Source organism: Hipposideros armiger, unplaced genomic scaffold (genome assembly GCF_001890085.2).
Source record: "Hipposideros armiger isolate ML-2016 unplaced genomic scaffold, ASM189008v1 scaffold_17, whole genome shotgun sequence".
NCBI classification, from domain to species: Eukaryota; Metazoa; Chordata; class Mammalia; order Chiroptera; family Hipposideridae; genus Hipposideros; species Hipposideros armiger.
This window is the reverse complement of record NW_017731367.1, coordinates 4,020,648-4,037,130: the sequence shown is the minus strand read 5'-3', so window position 1 is coordinate 4,037,130 and position 16,483 is coordinate 4,020,648. Positions and strand designations below refer to the sequence as shown.

The following is a 16,483-nucleotide window of genomic DNA, read 5'->3' as shown; positions in this document are numbered from 1 at the left end:
TGTGTTTTGAGGTTGCTGACTAGGTGATTTCTCTGTAGCATCAACTCAGGAAATGCGCCGATTTCAGTTTTACAGATTTTCACTGTAAAACTGAGCCTTCAGTAGGAAATGGTTTCTTCTTTAAACCACTTCCAAATTCCTCCGCCCCGGAAACACGGACCATGAAGGTGCTCACCACTCACCCTGGGTGCCCACCAGAACCAGAGGGATCTCGCTTGTGTTCCGGTAGTTGGCCATCCGGCTGTAATAGTGGTAGACAGTCTGGAAGCTAATCTCGTCCTCCAAGCTGAAGACAAATATAACAGCGTCCACCCACATGGCAAACTAGGGAGAAAGAAGGGGAGAGAGGAAGGGAATGAGTGAGGAGAGGAGGCCCCCAGGGAGCAAGGGCTGGGACAGCATCACACCATCTTCATGCGCGCAGGCTGTGCGGCTGGCAGAGCCCGCTCAGTCAGGCCAAGTCCACGCTTGACTTCTGAGGTCACACGGTGCTGAGGCGTCACTAACATCCTTCTCATCCCGAGCACAACACGGCTGGAATGGGACCACCTCCCTACTCCCCGACCCAGGCCACGCCCGTCTCCTGAGAACGCTAACTGTTCATCCTTCTCCACGGGGACCAACTGCAGTCCTGCCAACAAGAGGTGCCAGGGCCAATCTGGAGATGGAGTGACCCTGACGCTTTCCGCTTCACACTAAGCGTCCCCCCAGGAAGGCTTGCTGGACCCCTCAGAGCCGGGGCTCCTCCCCTGGGCTCCCACAGCCTGCTCAGAAATCCCTCTCCCGCCTGACGGCTGAGTCCTCCGTCAGAAGAGGTATTGTAAAGATCAGCTGCCACTGAATTCTTACAGCACCCTGTGAAGGTATCATTATTTATTGTTAGAGGAATTAACAAAATAGCAAAAATTAGGGGAAAAAACTGAAACCCCACAATGGCCTGACTCTTGCCATTTCATTCTTGCTTTACCGGCACCCAGGTGCACCTACGCCAAATCCACTTTCTGGCAAATAACCACCCTATCAGGCATTATTACTTCACATAATACTCAGAGACGTCTTGTGAACTTGGGGTCTAGGCAGGGGAGGGTCCCTGAAGCTCAGCCTCTCCCCAGGATTGCGCGAATTCCAGCCATGGAATCCAGGTCGGGTCAGTCTGCCACCGAACACCCCTCTCTTTCCAAATGAAGATGAATAATAACAATAACAATAATAATAATAATAATAATAATAATAATAATAATAATAAAATATCCTGTTCCCTTTCTCTAAAAGAGGCAGCAGCTCCTAGGTAACTTTTGGTAGCCAAGGCCTCAGTTCTAATATATTTGGGGAAATTCTGGGTGGGTTAAGCTGACTTCCACACATAAATGAAGGGTGTATTCAGCGACATGTGAAGATCTGACATGATGAAACTTAAATAAGCCCAAACTTCAAGTGCTAAATATAAAGTGAAAATAAGAACTGAGGGTCAGAGTCCTGAGACGGGGCTGAGAAAAGGTGATGTCCCCCCAGGGAGCCCAGGGACCCAGGCCGACAGAGGCATCTCTTCCCTTTCTCTACTGGGAGGTATTTTTCCCTTTCTCTTCCAATAAGTGGGGAGACATCAGCTTCCTAGGCACATGAGCCCCTTCAGAAAGCCTGTCCCCCAGGACCAGCCCTTATCTCCCAACACGGAAGGTGACAACTGTGAACCTCCGTGCAGAGGAAATGCAGACCATGCCTCATTCCCTCAAGGGGCGTCCTGACTGCCCAGCACCTACAGGGGCGGGCTCCATAAATACCCTGCACCCCAATGGCTTCCCTACCAAATTCCCAAAAAAAAAAAAATCCAGTTAATGAACGGAACTGTCACACTACCCTAGGATGCCACTAGTAGCCACACAGTCGTGGTTTCATCCATGAAGCCGTTATCTTTGGGTAGACTACATGAAATGACCTAAAATAATGAAAACAGAGGTTGTGCTTACACATGCCTNCATGCAGCGAGGGACATGTCTGTCGCCCGCGGGGATGAGGCACCTGCCGAGTGGGAAAGGGGTGCTGTATTCACAGCCGTGCGTATTTACCGTCCTGAAAGACCCTCTCCACATTCAGCCCATACGTGGCACACGTCTCGTAGTAGGTGCACCTCTTCAGATCGCTGGACAGCTTCCTGGCCCTGGCGTCGTCGATGACCCGCGGGTTCGTGGAGCTGATGGCATCTGTAACAGACAAACACAAAGAGGCAAAAGGGTGACCACGAGCCGCTCCGATTCCTCCCCCCACAAAGATCTCTGCAGACCTCAAGCCCTGCACCTGCTGTCACTGACATCATTCTTCTGAGAACCTGGTTTTGAAACACAGCCTACCCCCAAAACCATAACCTCAAATGCCACAATGGTCGTCATTAGTAGAACTAGGTTTCAGAAGATCTTGCCTCTGAAATGGAAATAAGAGAATGCCAGAAGGCCCCGAGGAAGGTGTAGGAGTCAGCTGTGGTCCCAGAGGAAAGTGTTTTAAGGGCAACAAACCCCAGGGTCACTGTGTGTGGCTGACCTTGGACGCACGAAGCACCCTGCTAAGTGCACCCTACACTCCAGCATGACTCCTCCGGGGACCATGCAGCCCCTCAATACTCGTTCACGAGCCCTGAGGTCTGGGACGGGTCTAGGCACAGACACCCCAGTAAACACAACAGATGAAAATCCGAGTTCTCAGGGGAGGCAGGTCGGCTGAGGAGGGAGGCAGAAAATAAATAACAGAAATGAAGGATGGCTATGAATTCAGGATGGTGATGGGCGCCGAGTCCGCCAGGCGTGGGGTGAGGAGGTCAGCATGCTCGGTGTGGTTTTCAGCTGAGCCTCGCCTACAGGAGGCGGGGCCTGCGGGAGGAGAGGCCTGTGGGAGGCGGGGCCTGTGGGAGGCGGGGCGAGCGCCTGGTGTATTTAGAAAAGACAAAGGGCAAAGGGCTCAGGCACCAGCGGGAGGTGAGCGAGCTGGGACAAGGGATGGCAGTAAGCCCAAGTGAGCAAGCCACCTCCTGCAGGAGCTGGATACCCATGGGGGCGCTTGAGCAGCAAGGAAGGGGTGTCAGGCATCAGCCCACTAGCCTCAAATCAATCAATCAATCAGTCAATCAGTCAATCAACCAGCCCTTTTAGCTGGGCCTTGACAAAACCACACCCCATTCATTGCGTTTCCAATGAGTTACAGAGGGCCAGCCTCGTGCAGGGCACACGAAACCGAGAAAGGGCCAAGATGCCAACGGCCGCTGAGCTTAAGTGTGTGCCAACAGGCCCTTTTCAAGGGCTTTTTTCTAATGTGAAATTTTCTCAGAGGGTTTAAAGCAGCGGTTCTCAACCTTTCACAGGGCTCGCCTAAGACCATCGGAAAACACATATTTTCGATGGTCTTAGGAACCGAGACACCGCTCCTCTATCCGTCTGCAGGTCCACATGCAGATACGCCCATATAGGAGTACCTGGCGACCCCTGTGAAAGGGTCGTTCACGCGACCCACAGGTTGAGAACCGCTGGTTTAAAGGCTCCTCTGCCACAGAAAACACTCGACTGCTCTTTAAACCGAACCCTCAGCAGGACGCCCTCTGCTGCTCTCACTTGGAACAGCAGCAGAACGTATGCCACACCAAACAGCGGCAAACCTTTCCGATCTATTTTTGTGCAGGAAGTGCATCTGGCACTCGTCTAAAATAAAAGTGGCCTTTTTTCTTATAATACAATTAAAAACTATGATATATAAAAATGTAATAAAAAATAATTATTCATTTTCTCCCCCTTTCTCTTTTTCTTTCCTTTACCCCCGTTTTATTTTTTAACTCTATGGAATAGGTTTGACCTGATAGTCTTAATTACTCTGAGGGAAACTGATTCAGGACTAATTCTAGAACCCTCACTAGCAAGGCCTGTTAGAGGGATTTCTTCAAAGAACATCTCATCCTGCCTTCTTGTCTTACAGATGAATAAATTTGACTTGGATTTCACAAAACTGAAGGAAGAGAAGTATTTTTTTCAGGTGTAAACATCTTTTAAGAAAATAGTACGGACAAAGTTAGAAATCCATAATTTTTCAACGCTCTTGCGTAATTTGGAAAATACAGGCCACAGAGCGTCAATCCAGCTTTAAAATTATCCTGCCCTGGGGCCCCCAACAATCGCAAGGCCCCTCCATCCTGCAGGGGTCGCCCATGCTGTTTTTGTTCCATGTCATCTGCATCACCATTGACGGAAACGGGTCTGGCTGACGTAAGCTCTGCATTTCAGTCTGTGCTGTGTCCTTTTTCGTTCACCTGTAACTGCATCTTGTGAGAGCTCGTATTTCTCCCTCAAATCAAGCTCCTCCACACGCCTTGAAATGGAGCTGTTTAAGTAAACATCTCAGTCACCTCATTCACAAATGCCTTGTCCACTTACACATATTCACTGAGCTCCCTGACTGTCTCCAGAAAGGGGACATGTCCTCAGTGAGTTTCCGCCCACTTCTGGTTGATGCCCCACCACCTGCCAGATATCTTAAGGAATACACTTAATTCTTCATCTTTTCTTATCCCTCATTTCCTGCCTTGAGGTCACATACCCCGTCACCTGGGAGGGAAACTTCAGATTCCCTGGTGTGCGACTCAACCTGACCTGACCTTTGTCCTGGCATCCCACCAAGCCCGTGCCAAAAAAAAAAAAGGGGGGGNAAATGAATTTTGCTCTTTTAACGTTGATAAAAATACTGAGGTCAGTAACTTACGAACATTGAGGGTTTGAAGAAGTTTTGTTGTATTGTGACATTTAAAAGGAATTTTGGACCACATATTATTTTTATACTGGGAAAAAAGTTGTATTTGTAACATGTTAAGTTCACAAAATTTAACCGAATCAGATTTCATTTGCTTTGCCAATTAAAAAAAAAAAAGTACATTTTTTTTGTTTGTTTTTTAAAGTGACTGCTATAAAAATGTACTAACAGTAAGGCTCAAATTCGTGGTGACTGCTGAGTATTTCTACGGGTGAAACACAGGGCTGTAACAGGGGTGAAGTGAGGACTTAATGTACTCGCCAGGATCTCTGAAGACTTCATTAAATCCTCATCTAAGTAAAATTTAAAAAGGAAGATGAGGAAACAAGTCAGAGCTCCAGGTTAAGACAGCAGATTTGAATGTCACTATACTTGAATTTCCTTTCCTCCATTCTTAATAAAATGAGGGGAAGAAGTAAAAACCAAAAAGGAAGAAAATTCACCATCCACCAAGAAAAGGGGCATAGCTTCATACAACAAAAATCTCAAACACTGGCCTTAAGAACAAAAAGGGCACCTCTGGAGCCGGTGGAGAGGGGCTCCTAGTGGACAACGGCCCCCAAAGTGTGGAGGCAAGAACTGGGAGAGGTGACCCCTCGGACCACAGAGGGGCGAGCAGGGCACGATGCACTCATTTGGCCCTGGGATTCAGGAAACGGGCACACGGCCTCGGGTCCTGGGGCCCCAGCACTCCCCTGCAGGCGAGGGGTGTCTGAGGTCTGGCAAATAGGAATGTGGGCGGAGGGGTCTGTCCAGTCTGGTCCAGCACACTCAAGATTAGGGTGTTTCCTCCACCTCTTTTTCCTGCCCCAGGAAACCGGATGAAGGGGAGCTCCCCACACCCCATATCTGACTGGGATTGAGTGAGAGAAGCCTTCCTGAGGGCTGGCCGCTGAGATCTGTGGCCCCAGCCAGTGTGAGTGACCCGAGCAGTGCAGGTGACCCAGGGCACAGCCAAGACAGCATTGGTCTCAGCAGACAAAAGGTCTGGGCAGACAGACGCCCAAGGAGGAGAGAGCTGGAGGGACGGAAGGTAAAGACATTATGCAAAGATGCCACCAGAGGAAAAAAAGCGGAAGTGAGGGGGCGGCGGCAGGGAGGGAGCATACAAAAACAGCCAGGGGAGAAGAGAACACCACGCAAAAAGCAGAAGGAAACCCCTTCCCACTGCCCTCCGCCCTGACTCAGCATAAGCACAGTCCTTCAGAAAGACAACAACTCCAGGACGAGAACTTGCAACAGTGAGATGAGATGGAAACCTCTAGAACTGGGGACCCCGAACATTTTGGAAGGAATGAATGAAAAGTGAAAGCGGAACAGAAGAGACACTATTGGAAGCTGAGTTTCTGACACTGAGGAGTGGCTTGAAATAAACAATGAGATGAAAAAGGCAGGGAGAAAGCGTTCAGAGAGAAGCTGATTGACAGGAAGACAGACCAATGCACCGAACAAACGGATGAATGGTGTGTCTGACAACAAATCCCCAACACAAGAACGTAAAGACTATTCAGAGATGAAATACAAAAGTATTTTCCTGAAATGCAGAAAAGATCTGAATCTGCCAATCAAAATGATGCAACATCGCTTTAAAGATGAGCAAACTGAGGCCCTGGTGACAAACGGCACACAGCAGGGACGCAAAGGGCCGTCCAATGGGCGCGTCTCCAGGGATTCTGAAAATGGCTGATTTAAGCGGTTCTTACACGTGTATAACTGTTTTTGAAACTGTGTCGCAGTAACAGCCAACCTGCCCTGGAGAGTATGTTACATGCTCAATGAAGAGACCAAGAACATCCGACGCGGCCGCGTTGGGTACATTCTTGTGCCAACACAAAGCCCACCTTCTGGAATGCTGGGAAACTTCGCACTGGCCTGAGAACCTCACAAATTGTGCAGACAAGCACCCTGAGATGTCCCGCTTTCTCAGGAGTGACCAGCACGCGCACGCGTGGTGGCGGCTTTTTGTGTGTGTGACCCAAGTCAGGTAATCAAAAACAAGCCCAGCTTGGGGACATGTCACAGCACATGCAGTGATCCCCACTCAGCCCTAGGGGGGCTCCTACCTGAAAACGGTTGCAGAATGGGCGCAGCTGCTTTTAAGAATTCAACTTGCAGTTTTCAAAGTCCCACTATAGTCCTACTACTTGAACACTGCTGGATCTATTTAATGAAAAACTACCTGGAAAAACTGAGAACAGGTTGTGTATTTATTTTAAAAGTGCCACTAACTTGTGCAGCTCAAGTATTCTTGGCACCAAGCAAACAAAACCGAAGTTAACAGGATGAAGAGGCAGATCTAACACTGAAACTGGAGACCCTAAGGCCTTACTTGTGTCCATAAACACAGGTTCAGCGTGGTCTTTGGTAAGCAATGAGGCAGAAATTTATAAACTAGAACAGCGGTTCTCAACCTGTGGGTTGCGACCCCTTTGGGGNCGGTAACTTGAAAAGTTGTTTTTTTTTCTTGGAATAGTCCAGTACACTCTGCCTGATTTCGCACAAAACCCTGTCCATCTTTTTGAAAGGCTCCATCGCGATCCCTTCCCAAGTAGGAATCTTCAGGGTAAGCTTCTAGGCTAACGGCTTCTGAAGGCAGTACGGCCCAAATGAAGGGCTGGTCCTCAAAGAAACTGGGTGAACACTTTCTCACGGCCACAGGCCAAGACAGACACCTACCTGCCCCCAGCGTTGACGTCATCGGCAGGCAGACCACCTGGGTTTGTGCTAACCTTGGGCGAGGCTTTAGGGCATCTGAGGGGAATGCTGGGAGCACCCTTCCCAGGGGTATCTGGAGAATAACGTAAATGAGCCAATTCATGCAGGGCGGGCACTCACCCGGTTCCCAGGCTCAGCTCACAATTAGGTGCTTAGCTAGTCAAGTATGTGAGTAAAATACTAAACTGGCGAGTAAGTAAACTACACTCATGCTTTTCTATTCCTAGAATGTGTATCTTTCGAGGAAGTTTCACAGAAACTGCACCACGCTGCACGCTGGTTTTCAGAGGGGGACGGACTCGGGTCGAGAGCCCTGGTGAGCAGCAGGGCGGCACGGGGTGAGGGTGGTGGGGAAGACGGCAGAGCTTTCCAGATGGCGACTCCACTGAGCAGACAAATTGGTGTGGAGTCTGCTTTCCCTTCCTTCTTAATAACACGGAAAGTGAAAACAAGCCACACAGCCTGAACGTCCCCTGGGATTTGATGTGCAGGAACAACAGGTTTCTCAGAGGCGAGAGAAGCCTCAACCACAGGAAACACTGTCGGGGGCCCCTCTGTCACCTTTTCTCGAGCACATCTGACTGACTTCTAAACCCACGTGGAACTAGTGGAATCAGAGAGAACCTTAACAAGGAAAGAAGGTGCGTGGCTGGCGGTTGTTGGCTTGTAATACTCACCTGTGCCTCCGGGGGGCCCCCTTCATCTCTAATCAGCAGCAGGTAACTCTGTCCATCAACAACAATCTCTTTCTTGAATCTGCCACCTGCCACACACACAAAAAATCTCATTACACAAGGAAGACGGAGTGTGAGGAGGGCAGACAGACATGGGCTTCGCTTGTGGAAAAATACACCCTAGGCTGTCGCCCTGGAGGCAACTCTGAGCATTTAGGAGTAGGTTTCGGATCTGCCTCCAGCAACCGCTGGATTTGAAAAGAGCTACTGAACTCAGATTCAAATGTCCGGCTTTAGGAACCCANATGGCGATCCAGCTGTGACCAAGCCAGCGTCTATATTCTAACTTGCAATAAAAAGGTCACGCATTGAAAGTTTTAAAACACACCTTAGGAGTTAACAGTTTCTCTAGGAAAAATGATTTGGTAATTGCAGATGTGAAACGTGCTAAACCCTGGTTTCCTTCTTCCGATGAAAGACATGGTTTTTGTAACCACTTTCAGCGTCATGAGGTGTCAGGGAAGTGGTTGTGCCTATAGCACGCACAGGCTATTTTGGGGGCTCTGTGAGTCGAATGACATCAGCGAGCATCTGTGGGCTGCCACGGGAAGCCGCCGAGGCCGGCGTGTCCTCTGCGAGCGCTCGGTGTCATCTGGCCGGGTGTAAGTCACTACCGCGAATGAGTTCCGTGCCCAGCAGCATCCTCGCTGTGGAATGCAGGCCGGGTGCCCAGGGCGCAGTAGGTCCTTGGTTTCTTGTTGAATTAATTAGAACAATATGGGATGACTGTGTGTTCTAGGTTCCAAACAACCAACTCAAAAACACATTTTGTCCTGCCAATTTCATCAACGCCAAAAACATGACAAGCTCCTTAATCGAATTTTACAGCTTTCTTTTTGTGGTTCAGAATAAGGTACAACATGCTTCTCTTTTATTCCTTGGGAGCACAAGTAATAATAATTTTCGTACTCTGCCTTGTGTAGACAGTCCCACCTGCCCCTCCGCGGCTTACGTGTGGAGGGCTGCCTTAGCTCACTGCTGTACAGATGACTGCATAGCACGGTCAATGATATTTCCATGGTTAGACACTGGCTTAGTATCTGAAATAATTAGAGAAGATGGCTGCCCTGATGTCTGTTTTATCTATTAAACCAACCCACCAGTAGGCTCTCAATCTAAGGCTTACAGATAATCCTCTTAAAAAATTATCACATACTTATAGTCATTTGGTCGCAAGTAACAGTAAAATTATGTTGAAAAATTTCAATGGCTAGATTTCAAAACTACTCAGATTTTATTAGGGTTTACAGATTTTTTTTCCATTGGAACATTAAGCAGCACCCAGGAACGTGTTTAAAAATAAGCCCTAACATCTGCTGAGCAGTGGTAGCTGACAAACATTTTTTTTTTATTTGATTTGGAAAGGGTTTCTGGAACTGACAGCTTAAATGCATTTCATGTGTCCCAGAAAATGGGCCCAAGTAAAGTTTACCACATGGTTTGTTTCTAAGAAACGAAGTAAACATTCATTAAAAAACTATCTAAGATCCATGTGCTCCTGAGAACGCATGTACTGTCCAAGACAGATGTGTCTGTTGGAAAGTAATTTCAGGCAGGCAAGACTGAGGGACAGCCAGCTGACCTCGCCGCCAGGAGAAATGACCACTAGAACCCTCCACCAGCAGCCAGGACCGGGCATGGCACGTCCACAGCAGAAACGCCAGGGCCATTTAATCAGGGGGGACAGCAGTGCGACTCGAAACACTGGACATGAAAGGCAAAGGTGCCTGCTAACCCGTCCACTGTAACTGTCACCCTGCAGGGANAAAGCGGTGTGTCTCATGCACAAGTTCCCGCAGTAAAATCAGGGCTTTTCCTAACACTTTGTCCTAATTCCACGTGCTCTGGAAGATTCGGGATAATGCTTCCTCCTCCCCAGAGCAGCTTATGAAATAGCAAGTCCTGGACGTGCTGCTCAGGGCGCCCCAGGAAGGCACCCCAGGGACGTCCCCAGGGGCAGAGCCCACGATATTTCCAGTCTCAGAGCAGGGCTCCCATGAAAGCGAGTGGTAAGACAGCGAAGGGCGATGGATCTGACTTATACTGGACCAAGGACACAGCTTGGTCCTTCCAGTATTGGCCCCTTCAACCATGAGGGGCTCGCTGCCCAGTTCCCTCGCTGCCTCCCACACCGGGTCAATGAAACCCGGGGCTTCTGAACCACAGCTCCGCCAGGACTTGGCAAGTCCCCTCATGTGCCAGGCACAGTGCTGATGCCACCAACAGAATGAACACGGCAGAATCTCTGCCCTCACGGAGCTTCCTGTCAAGGGCAGTGAGAGGAAAAGGAAGCCGGTAAGGCCAGCTGGCTGGCGGGGGACCAGAACGGTGCCACGAGCAGGCGCACCCCTGGCGCCCTGAGAGGAGGGGGCAGTGGCGGCTGGCTTTCAATCGCCACTCAGAAGGAGAAAATGGTCATATAATCATGCCCTCCCCCAAGAAAATCGAATTTACAGCCCGAGAAGCAAGCTGTTTACTGGGGACATTCCAGCACCCACTGCTGAGCTTGTACTTGGATGTTCTAGCATCTACTACTGTCTGGAAATAGCTTGGGTGGTAAGTTAATAAAATGTATTTAGTCGTGCACATTTGTTTCTTTGGGAGAAAATGTACCTAAGGTTATTTGTTGGTTTTATTTTTAGTATTCTGCACATTTATTTTAAGCACTTAAAAAAAATAAAGGTCGTCCAGAAGCCGGCGACTGATCTGCCTCGCCTGGGAGGAGCGCAATGATGGTGCCAACTTGGGCCAGTGAAGCAACGTCCTCCACAACTAGACGGAAGAACAAAAGGACAGCAACTTGTCTGTTCCCCTTCCCTGATTCCCCAGCGCTGTTCCCATCCCCCAATTCCCCAATAAAATCTTTAAAAAATAAATAAATAAAAAATAAAGGTACAATGACGAAGAACAGTGCAGATTCGGGAGGAAGTGCCTCACTCCCTGCCTGGAGCATTTAAACACGGCTTCCTGGCGAGTCACACCCGTGACCTGAGAGGCACGCTCACGGGCAGGAGTGTGCAGATGCGCGCGGGACTGAGCTGGTGGGCACCGCACGGAAGCCAGAGGGAGGGTCACTCAGCTACCAGCACCCAGGCAAACGGTCTCTGGGTTCCTCAGATGTTACCGTTCTAAGCTAGTGCTTCCCACCTGAAAAGAGTTTACTAAAAAAAAAAAAAAAAGTGTCATGTAAACTATTCCTGTGTATTGAACATATAAAAGGACTACAGGCGTTAGAAACTGTTCATACAAATTCTCTAAATATAAATCAGGTGTTTGTTTCAAGAAACTAGAAAAGGGTGGTTGCTGTGAAACTTGACCTTACAGAGGAACCAAGAAATCCTACGCATCTGAGGCCCTCGATGTTGCTTCTAGGGGCTGTAGAGGCGGGGTCGGCCAGCCTTCTCCGTAAAGGGCCAGGCAGTACATATTTCAGGCATCAAGGGCCGTAGTCTTCTTTGTTTCTGTCGGGTTTTTGTTTATTTGTTTTTACAAACCTTTAGAAATGCAACCACCCTTCTTAGCTCCCGGGCAGTAACAGTCCAGGCAGGGGGACATTTCTTTGGCTGATGCCAGCACACTGTTTGGACTGTCACTGTCCACTTTCTCTTGAGGGACCCTCTGTTTTGCTCCGATGGGAACAGTGTAAGTACTTGAATGGGAGGAGTTCAGCAGGTTTTGTCTCCAGGTCTCTGTCTCCATCCTAGAGGGGGCTCTGGTCCCCAAGCATGCCATGGAAGACTGGCGCCCTCTGAGCAGGTCACCACTAAGCCCTGGAGCACAGCCTGGAATCCAGTGCTGGCGGGGGACAGGACCTGCCCAGGGCGTCCTCCGTGTGTACACGCGCAAGTGTGTTTGTGAGCACACACGCGTGTCACTGCCTCTCAGGCACAGGCCCAGAGCTCCTGCATCGGGGACATCTCAGAAGCGGCTTAGCCTGCATTTGTCACCTGTGCACTGCCAGAGCCCTGCCCAAGTGGAACTAGGTGCCAGGCCCACGGCCCAAACATGCCCTGCACGGCTGCTTCTCATGCGTACCGAGCAGCACCTCTCCTCACGGGGCTCCCCGCACCGTGAGTTAGTTCCAACACCCACAGGGTATCTGAGGACTCCCATGTGTCTCGAGTGCCCCTCTCCACAGCCAGCGCTCATGGAGTGACCTGGCAGGAGCCCCGAGGTGCGGCCCCCTGACTCCCTTCAGAATCCTTCTGTCAGCCATTCCCCACGGGGGCTGCTGTCTCCTGTCCCTGTCCCTGGGCTGCGTCGGAAGGCGCACACGTTGGCCAGCCTGACCCACTGAGGTTGTGCAGTGACCCCGCCTGGGTCTGGACAGCCCCCCCACCCGTCCCCGCTTCCTGACCGGGCTCCAATCCTCCCTTCCTCATTCGCCTACAGCCCGGTCCCCTCCTGCTCACGCAGAGGCGAGGACATGCTGTGACCTGGCTCCTGTGACCAGCACCCCCCCATCTTCCACACACTCCATACTTTCAACATGCCTGGCCCAGCCAAGTGCCCGGGAAGTGCAGGGCTGGCTTTTCTTTTGTTTGTGGTGGTGCTGTTTATTATTATTATTTTTAATTTAAATAAGGAAAACAGTAAGAAATGGGGCTCAAAATAGGGTAACAAACGCTGGGCACAGGTGCTGCCCTCAGGGCCGTCCGTGTGAACAGAACACCTGCAGCTTCCAGACGCAAAGGCGGTGTCACCCGCCCGTCACACAAGGGATCTGGGGAACCGAGACCCTGCCTCACAACCCTTCCCAACATGGGGCCCCCAAGGAAGCCACCACGATGGACAGAAGACTGCACAGCGAGCTGACTCTTCCGGCCCAGGTCATGAATTCATGAGCTCCATGCTTTGAACCATACGAAACGGGCCTCTTGAGTAGACAACTAGCAGCCGCATGTGGCACACGTGTACAGACACACACCAGACGCGCGTGCGCACACAGGCTGTCCCGACCCTTCTCAGACCTCACGCCTGGTCCTGCCAATGCCTCAGCTTGCAGGCTGGCGGGACCCGACTCCTGCAGGAGCACATGCAGCGGAGGGAGAACTGGGGGGCACTTCCATCGTACCACAGAGTCCCCTTTCTGCAATTTTCTGGCACTTGCTTATTTTGCTGCTGGTGTTTGAACTTTTACCACCCTTCTCTCCACGACCTGGCCCTGGGAGTTGGCCACGACTCAAATGAAGTTTACACTTACAGAGCTCTGAGGTCAAGCAAGCGTGATCTTACAGGATGGAGCACTTTCTTCAGAGAGCTGGCAGCTCCATCTCCTACCAGCCACGCGGGAATGTGTGGTCTGTATGTTGGCATTAATACCAGGCCTCCTCTGANGCCCTCCCAGAGTGACACTGGGCTAATGACCCTCTTCCTGTCATGCGTCTCTGCCTCGGCACGTCTGACACGGCAAGCACTTGTGGGATGCATTCCACATCTGTTCTTTCATTCGCTTCCTTTAGTATGTTTTTGTACAGTCAAGTCGGCAAGTTATGCTTCTACAATAGATGGTTGAATCACAGTGCTGAAGTCAAGAAGGGTTTCCTGGGGAAGCACTGGGCTCCCCCAACCCTTCCCCCCACCCCCCATTTTGCCCTGCTGTAGTCTCCAGCTTTGCAACCTCCAGCAAGGACCCTAGACCTCATTTTCATCACCTCTATCTGTAAGGCCCCTTCCAATTCAAAAATCACTTTACACTCCCCCCTCCCATCCCAAGATATAGAGTCAGTATGTATTTTCAATATTTTACACTAATGCAAATATCAGATAGTTGCAATTGGCTTGTATATTTTTGCCTGGAAACAAAAATTAAATACTCACATCTACTTGCCATGAACCCAAAGGTTTCATAATTAGATAAAATTCAGCCAGCTGCTTAGGCCCCAGGTTGTAAGAGTTATATATAAAAAATAAAGTCCTGCTGATTGCCACAGGCTCAACTGGAATGTGACAGCTGGGGACGGGAGAAACGGGGGCCAGCAGGTCAGTAAAATAAGGCCTTAAAATTCATTTTCTACAGTTAACTTTAGAAACACAAAGGGGAGGCCTTGGGATGAAAGCACACGTGGCACCAAGCTGGTCTCACAGTCAGCGGGGGCCACCTCTCCTGTTATTTTTAATTCAAACCCTTCATCTCACCCCAGCTAACATCATTTTCTACCGAAATCTTAGAGGGCACCACCAAACTCTACATCCAATTTCATCTTTAATGTAGGTTTTTTAAAATGCCTATTTTATAATCCAATTTCTAATTATTTCCCTGCAAGTCTATTTTACCCAACTTTGGGTCCCAAGCAGCCTGGCCCAGGGTACACCATAAATGTGTTCCATGAATGGTGTTCAACCTTCTCTGGCTGCCAATTATTATGATGTAACCTTAAGTTACTTCAGGGATAATTTTATTTTTAGAAAGTGTCCCCCTGACCTCTGCCCTAGAAGCCATCGACCTGTGTTCGGCTCAGCACACCTGCATACAGGTGCTTACAGGTGTGCAGGGGGCACCGCAGACAGAGGCAAGCTGACCCCGGAGCCACAGAGCCCCGCACACAGCTGCCTGCCTGCTGACCCTATGGTGGCACCAGGGCTCTGTCCCTTCGATGAGAAAGAAAACGGAGGCCCCTCCCTCACTAAATCTATTCCTCCCAAAGTGTGGTGAGGTCATCAGAGGCAGATGACAGACACTACATTAACAATGCAGCCAACAGGTAGAGAAAGGTGCTGGACAGAGCTAAGCCTCACGCCTGGGCTTGGTTTCCTTGAGTTTCACTGGTCAGCAGAAGCGAGTGCTTGCACCTCATCTGAGCACAGAGGTCAGCTCTTGTCTGAGCTCGACTGCACATGCAATTTAGTGCATCTCTGGTTCACCCAAAGGCACGTTTTCAGGGTTCCCAGGAAACCTCCCTGGTTACCTTGGTGTGCCCTTGAGCTTGCACTCTTAAGTTGAGTCATTTCTTCCGAAACTGGATGAGAGGTGGCACTGAATATACTCCCCCCAGAACAGGGATGCGGACACGCATGCACTGTGGACAGCACACCAGGAGGAAAAGGGTACAGTTTTGCTTTTTTCTTAAACATCTTTTGGAAAGGCTAACGCGTACCCTTACACTCCATCCATAACCAATTACCCTAAAGGTTTCAAGGTTACTATCCTGAGTCCTGGTCTCCTGCCATGGGAACCAGTTTTAAACTTGGGATGCTGAGTAAATAAAACAGCTGGGTTCCTTCGATTGTACCACTTAACCCCCAGCCAGGGAGGATACAGCTCCGATGGAGCCCTCGTAAACACCAGGGCAGTCTACACACAGAGAAGCACCAGTGTCCCATCTGTGTTGTTATTTCCGCTTTGGGGGTGGGGAAGAGGGAGAGCAAACTAAATTTTCCTATTCCAAAAAGAAAAAATATAGAAAAGTTTTGTTGGGAGTCAGCGCTGCCACAGATGTTTGACATTTCCGTCTCTAGCATTTGGGCTAGCTGGACTGAAAGCTGGCAATGTATTAACAGCTCTCCAAGCAACAGAAAGAGATGGTAACAACAGCAGTCTTATAGTACTTTATATTGGTTTGTCGGAAAAGTCAGGACATACTTTTTCTGTTTCTCGTTGCAAAAATGCGTCATGACTTTTCCGACAGCCCTATAGTTTACAAAGCACTTTCCTTCCACCGTCTCCATTATTCCTCACTCCATCTTGTGATGCAATGATCACCACCAACATCTGAATCTACTGGGAGGACAGGAAGTTCCAACACTGACCATGATCCCACAGCCAGCACCAGCAGGACTCAGAGACCCAAACCCAGATGTCCTGGCTCTGACCCGCCTCTCCTCGGGGTGAACTTTTCTGTAAAGTTCTACATGACACCACACCGTCATAAATGAGCCACGCGGCCTCCGTGTAATGGTCTAGCGTCCACAGGCCAACACGGGGCGCACAGGGGGCCCTGCCTCTTGCTCACTGCACTCACAGCTCAGGGTGGGGCTGCCTTCCGCTCCGAAACTCACCCCTGTGCTCAGGAAACTAACAAGAAATGCACTCGCCTATCACCTTGCTTCCATTTGTTTTTACTGTTGATTTTCATCTTTACTTTTTCATGCAAAATTAGTCTTGCATTTCAAACTGCATTCGTACAGCCTGCAATCTCCCTTTCCCATAAGGAGAGGGCCGTTATTCTGGCATCTGACCTGTCAGTCAGCTGTGATCCTCGCTGTAGGTGCGAGCTGGCCTCAGGTCTGCCTCACTGGGGTTCTGGGCCTCC

The 16,483-nt window shown here is 49.8% G+C and overlaps 1 protein-coding gene across 1 annotated transcript in view; it reads right to left on the bottom strand.

Annotated features, from left to right (window-relative positions):
• The window catches only part of AGAP1 (ArfGAP with GTPase domain, ankyrin repeat and PH domain 1), a 625,487-nt gene that overhangs the window by 360,439 nt on the left and 248,565 nt on the right, over positions 1–16,483 (bottom strand). The window contains exons 4-5 of the mRNA XM_019628311.1: positions 8,175–8,260; positions 183–324 (exon numbers count right to left, since the gene is read on the bottom strand). Coding sequence (XP_019483856.1) covers positions 183–324; positions 8,175–8,260 — 228 coding nt within the window. The remainder of the gene's footprint in view (positions 1–182; positions 325–8,174; positions 8,261–16,483) is intronic.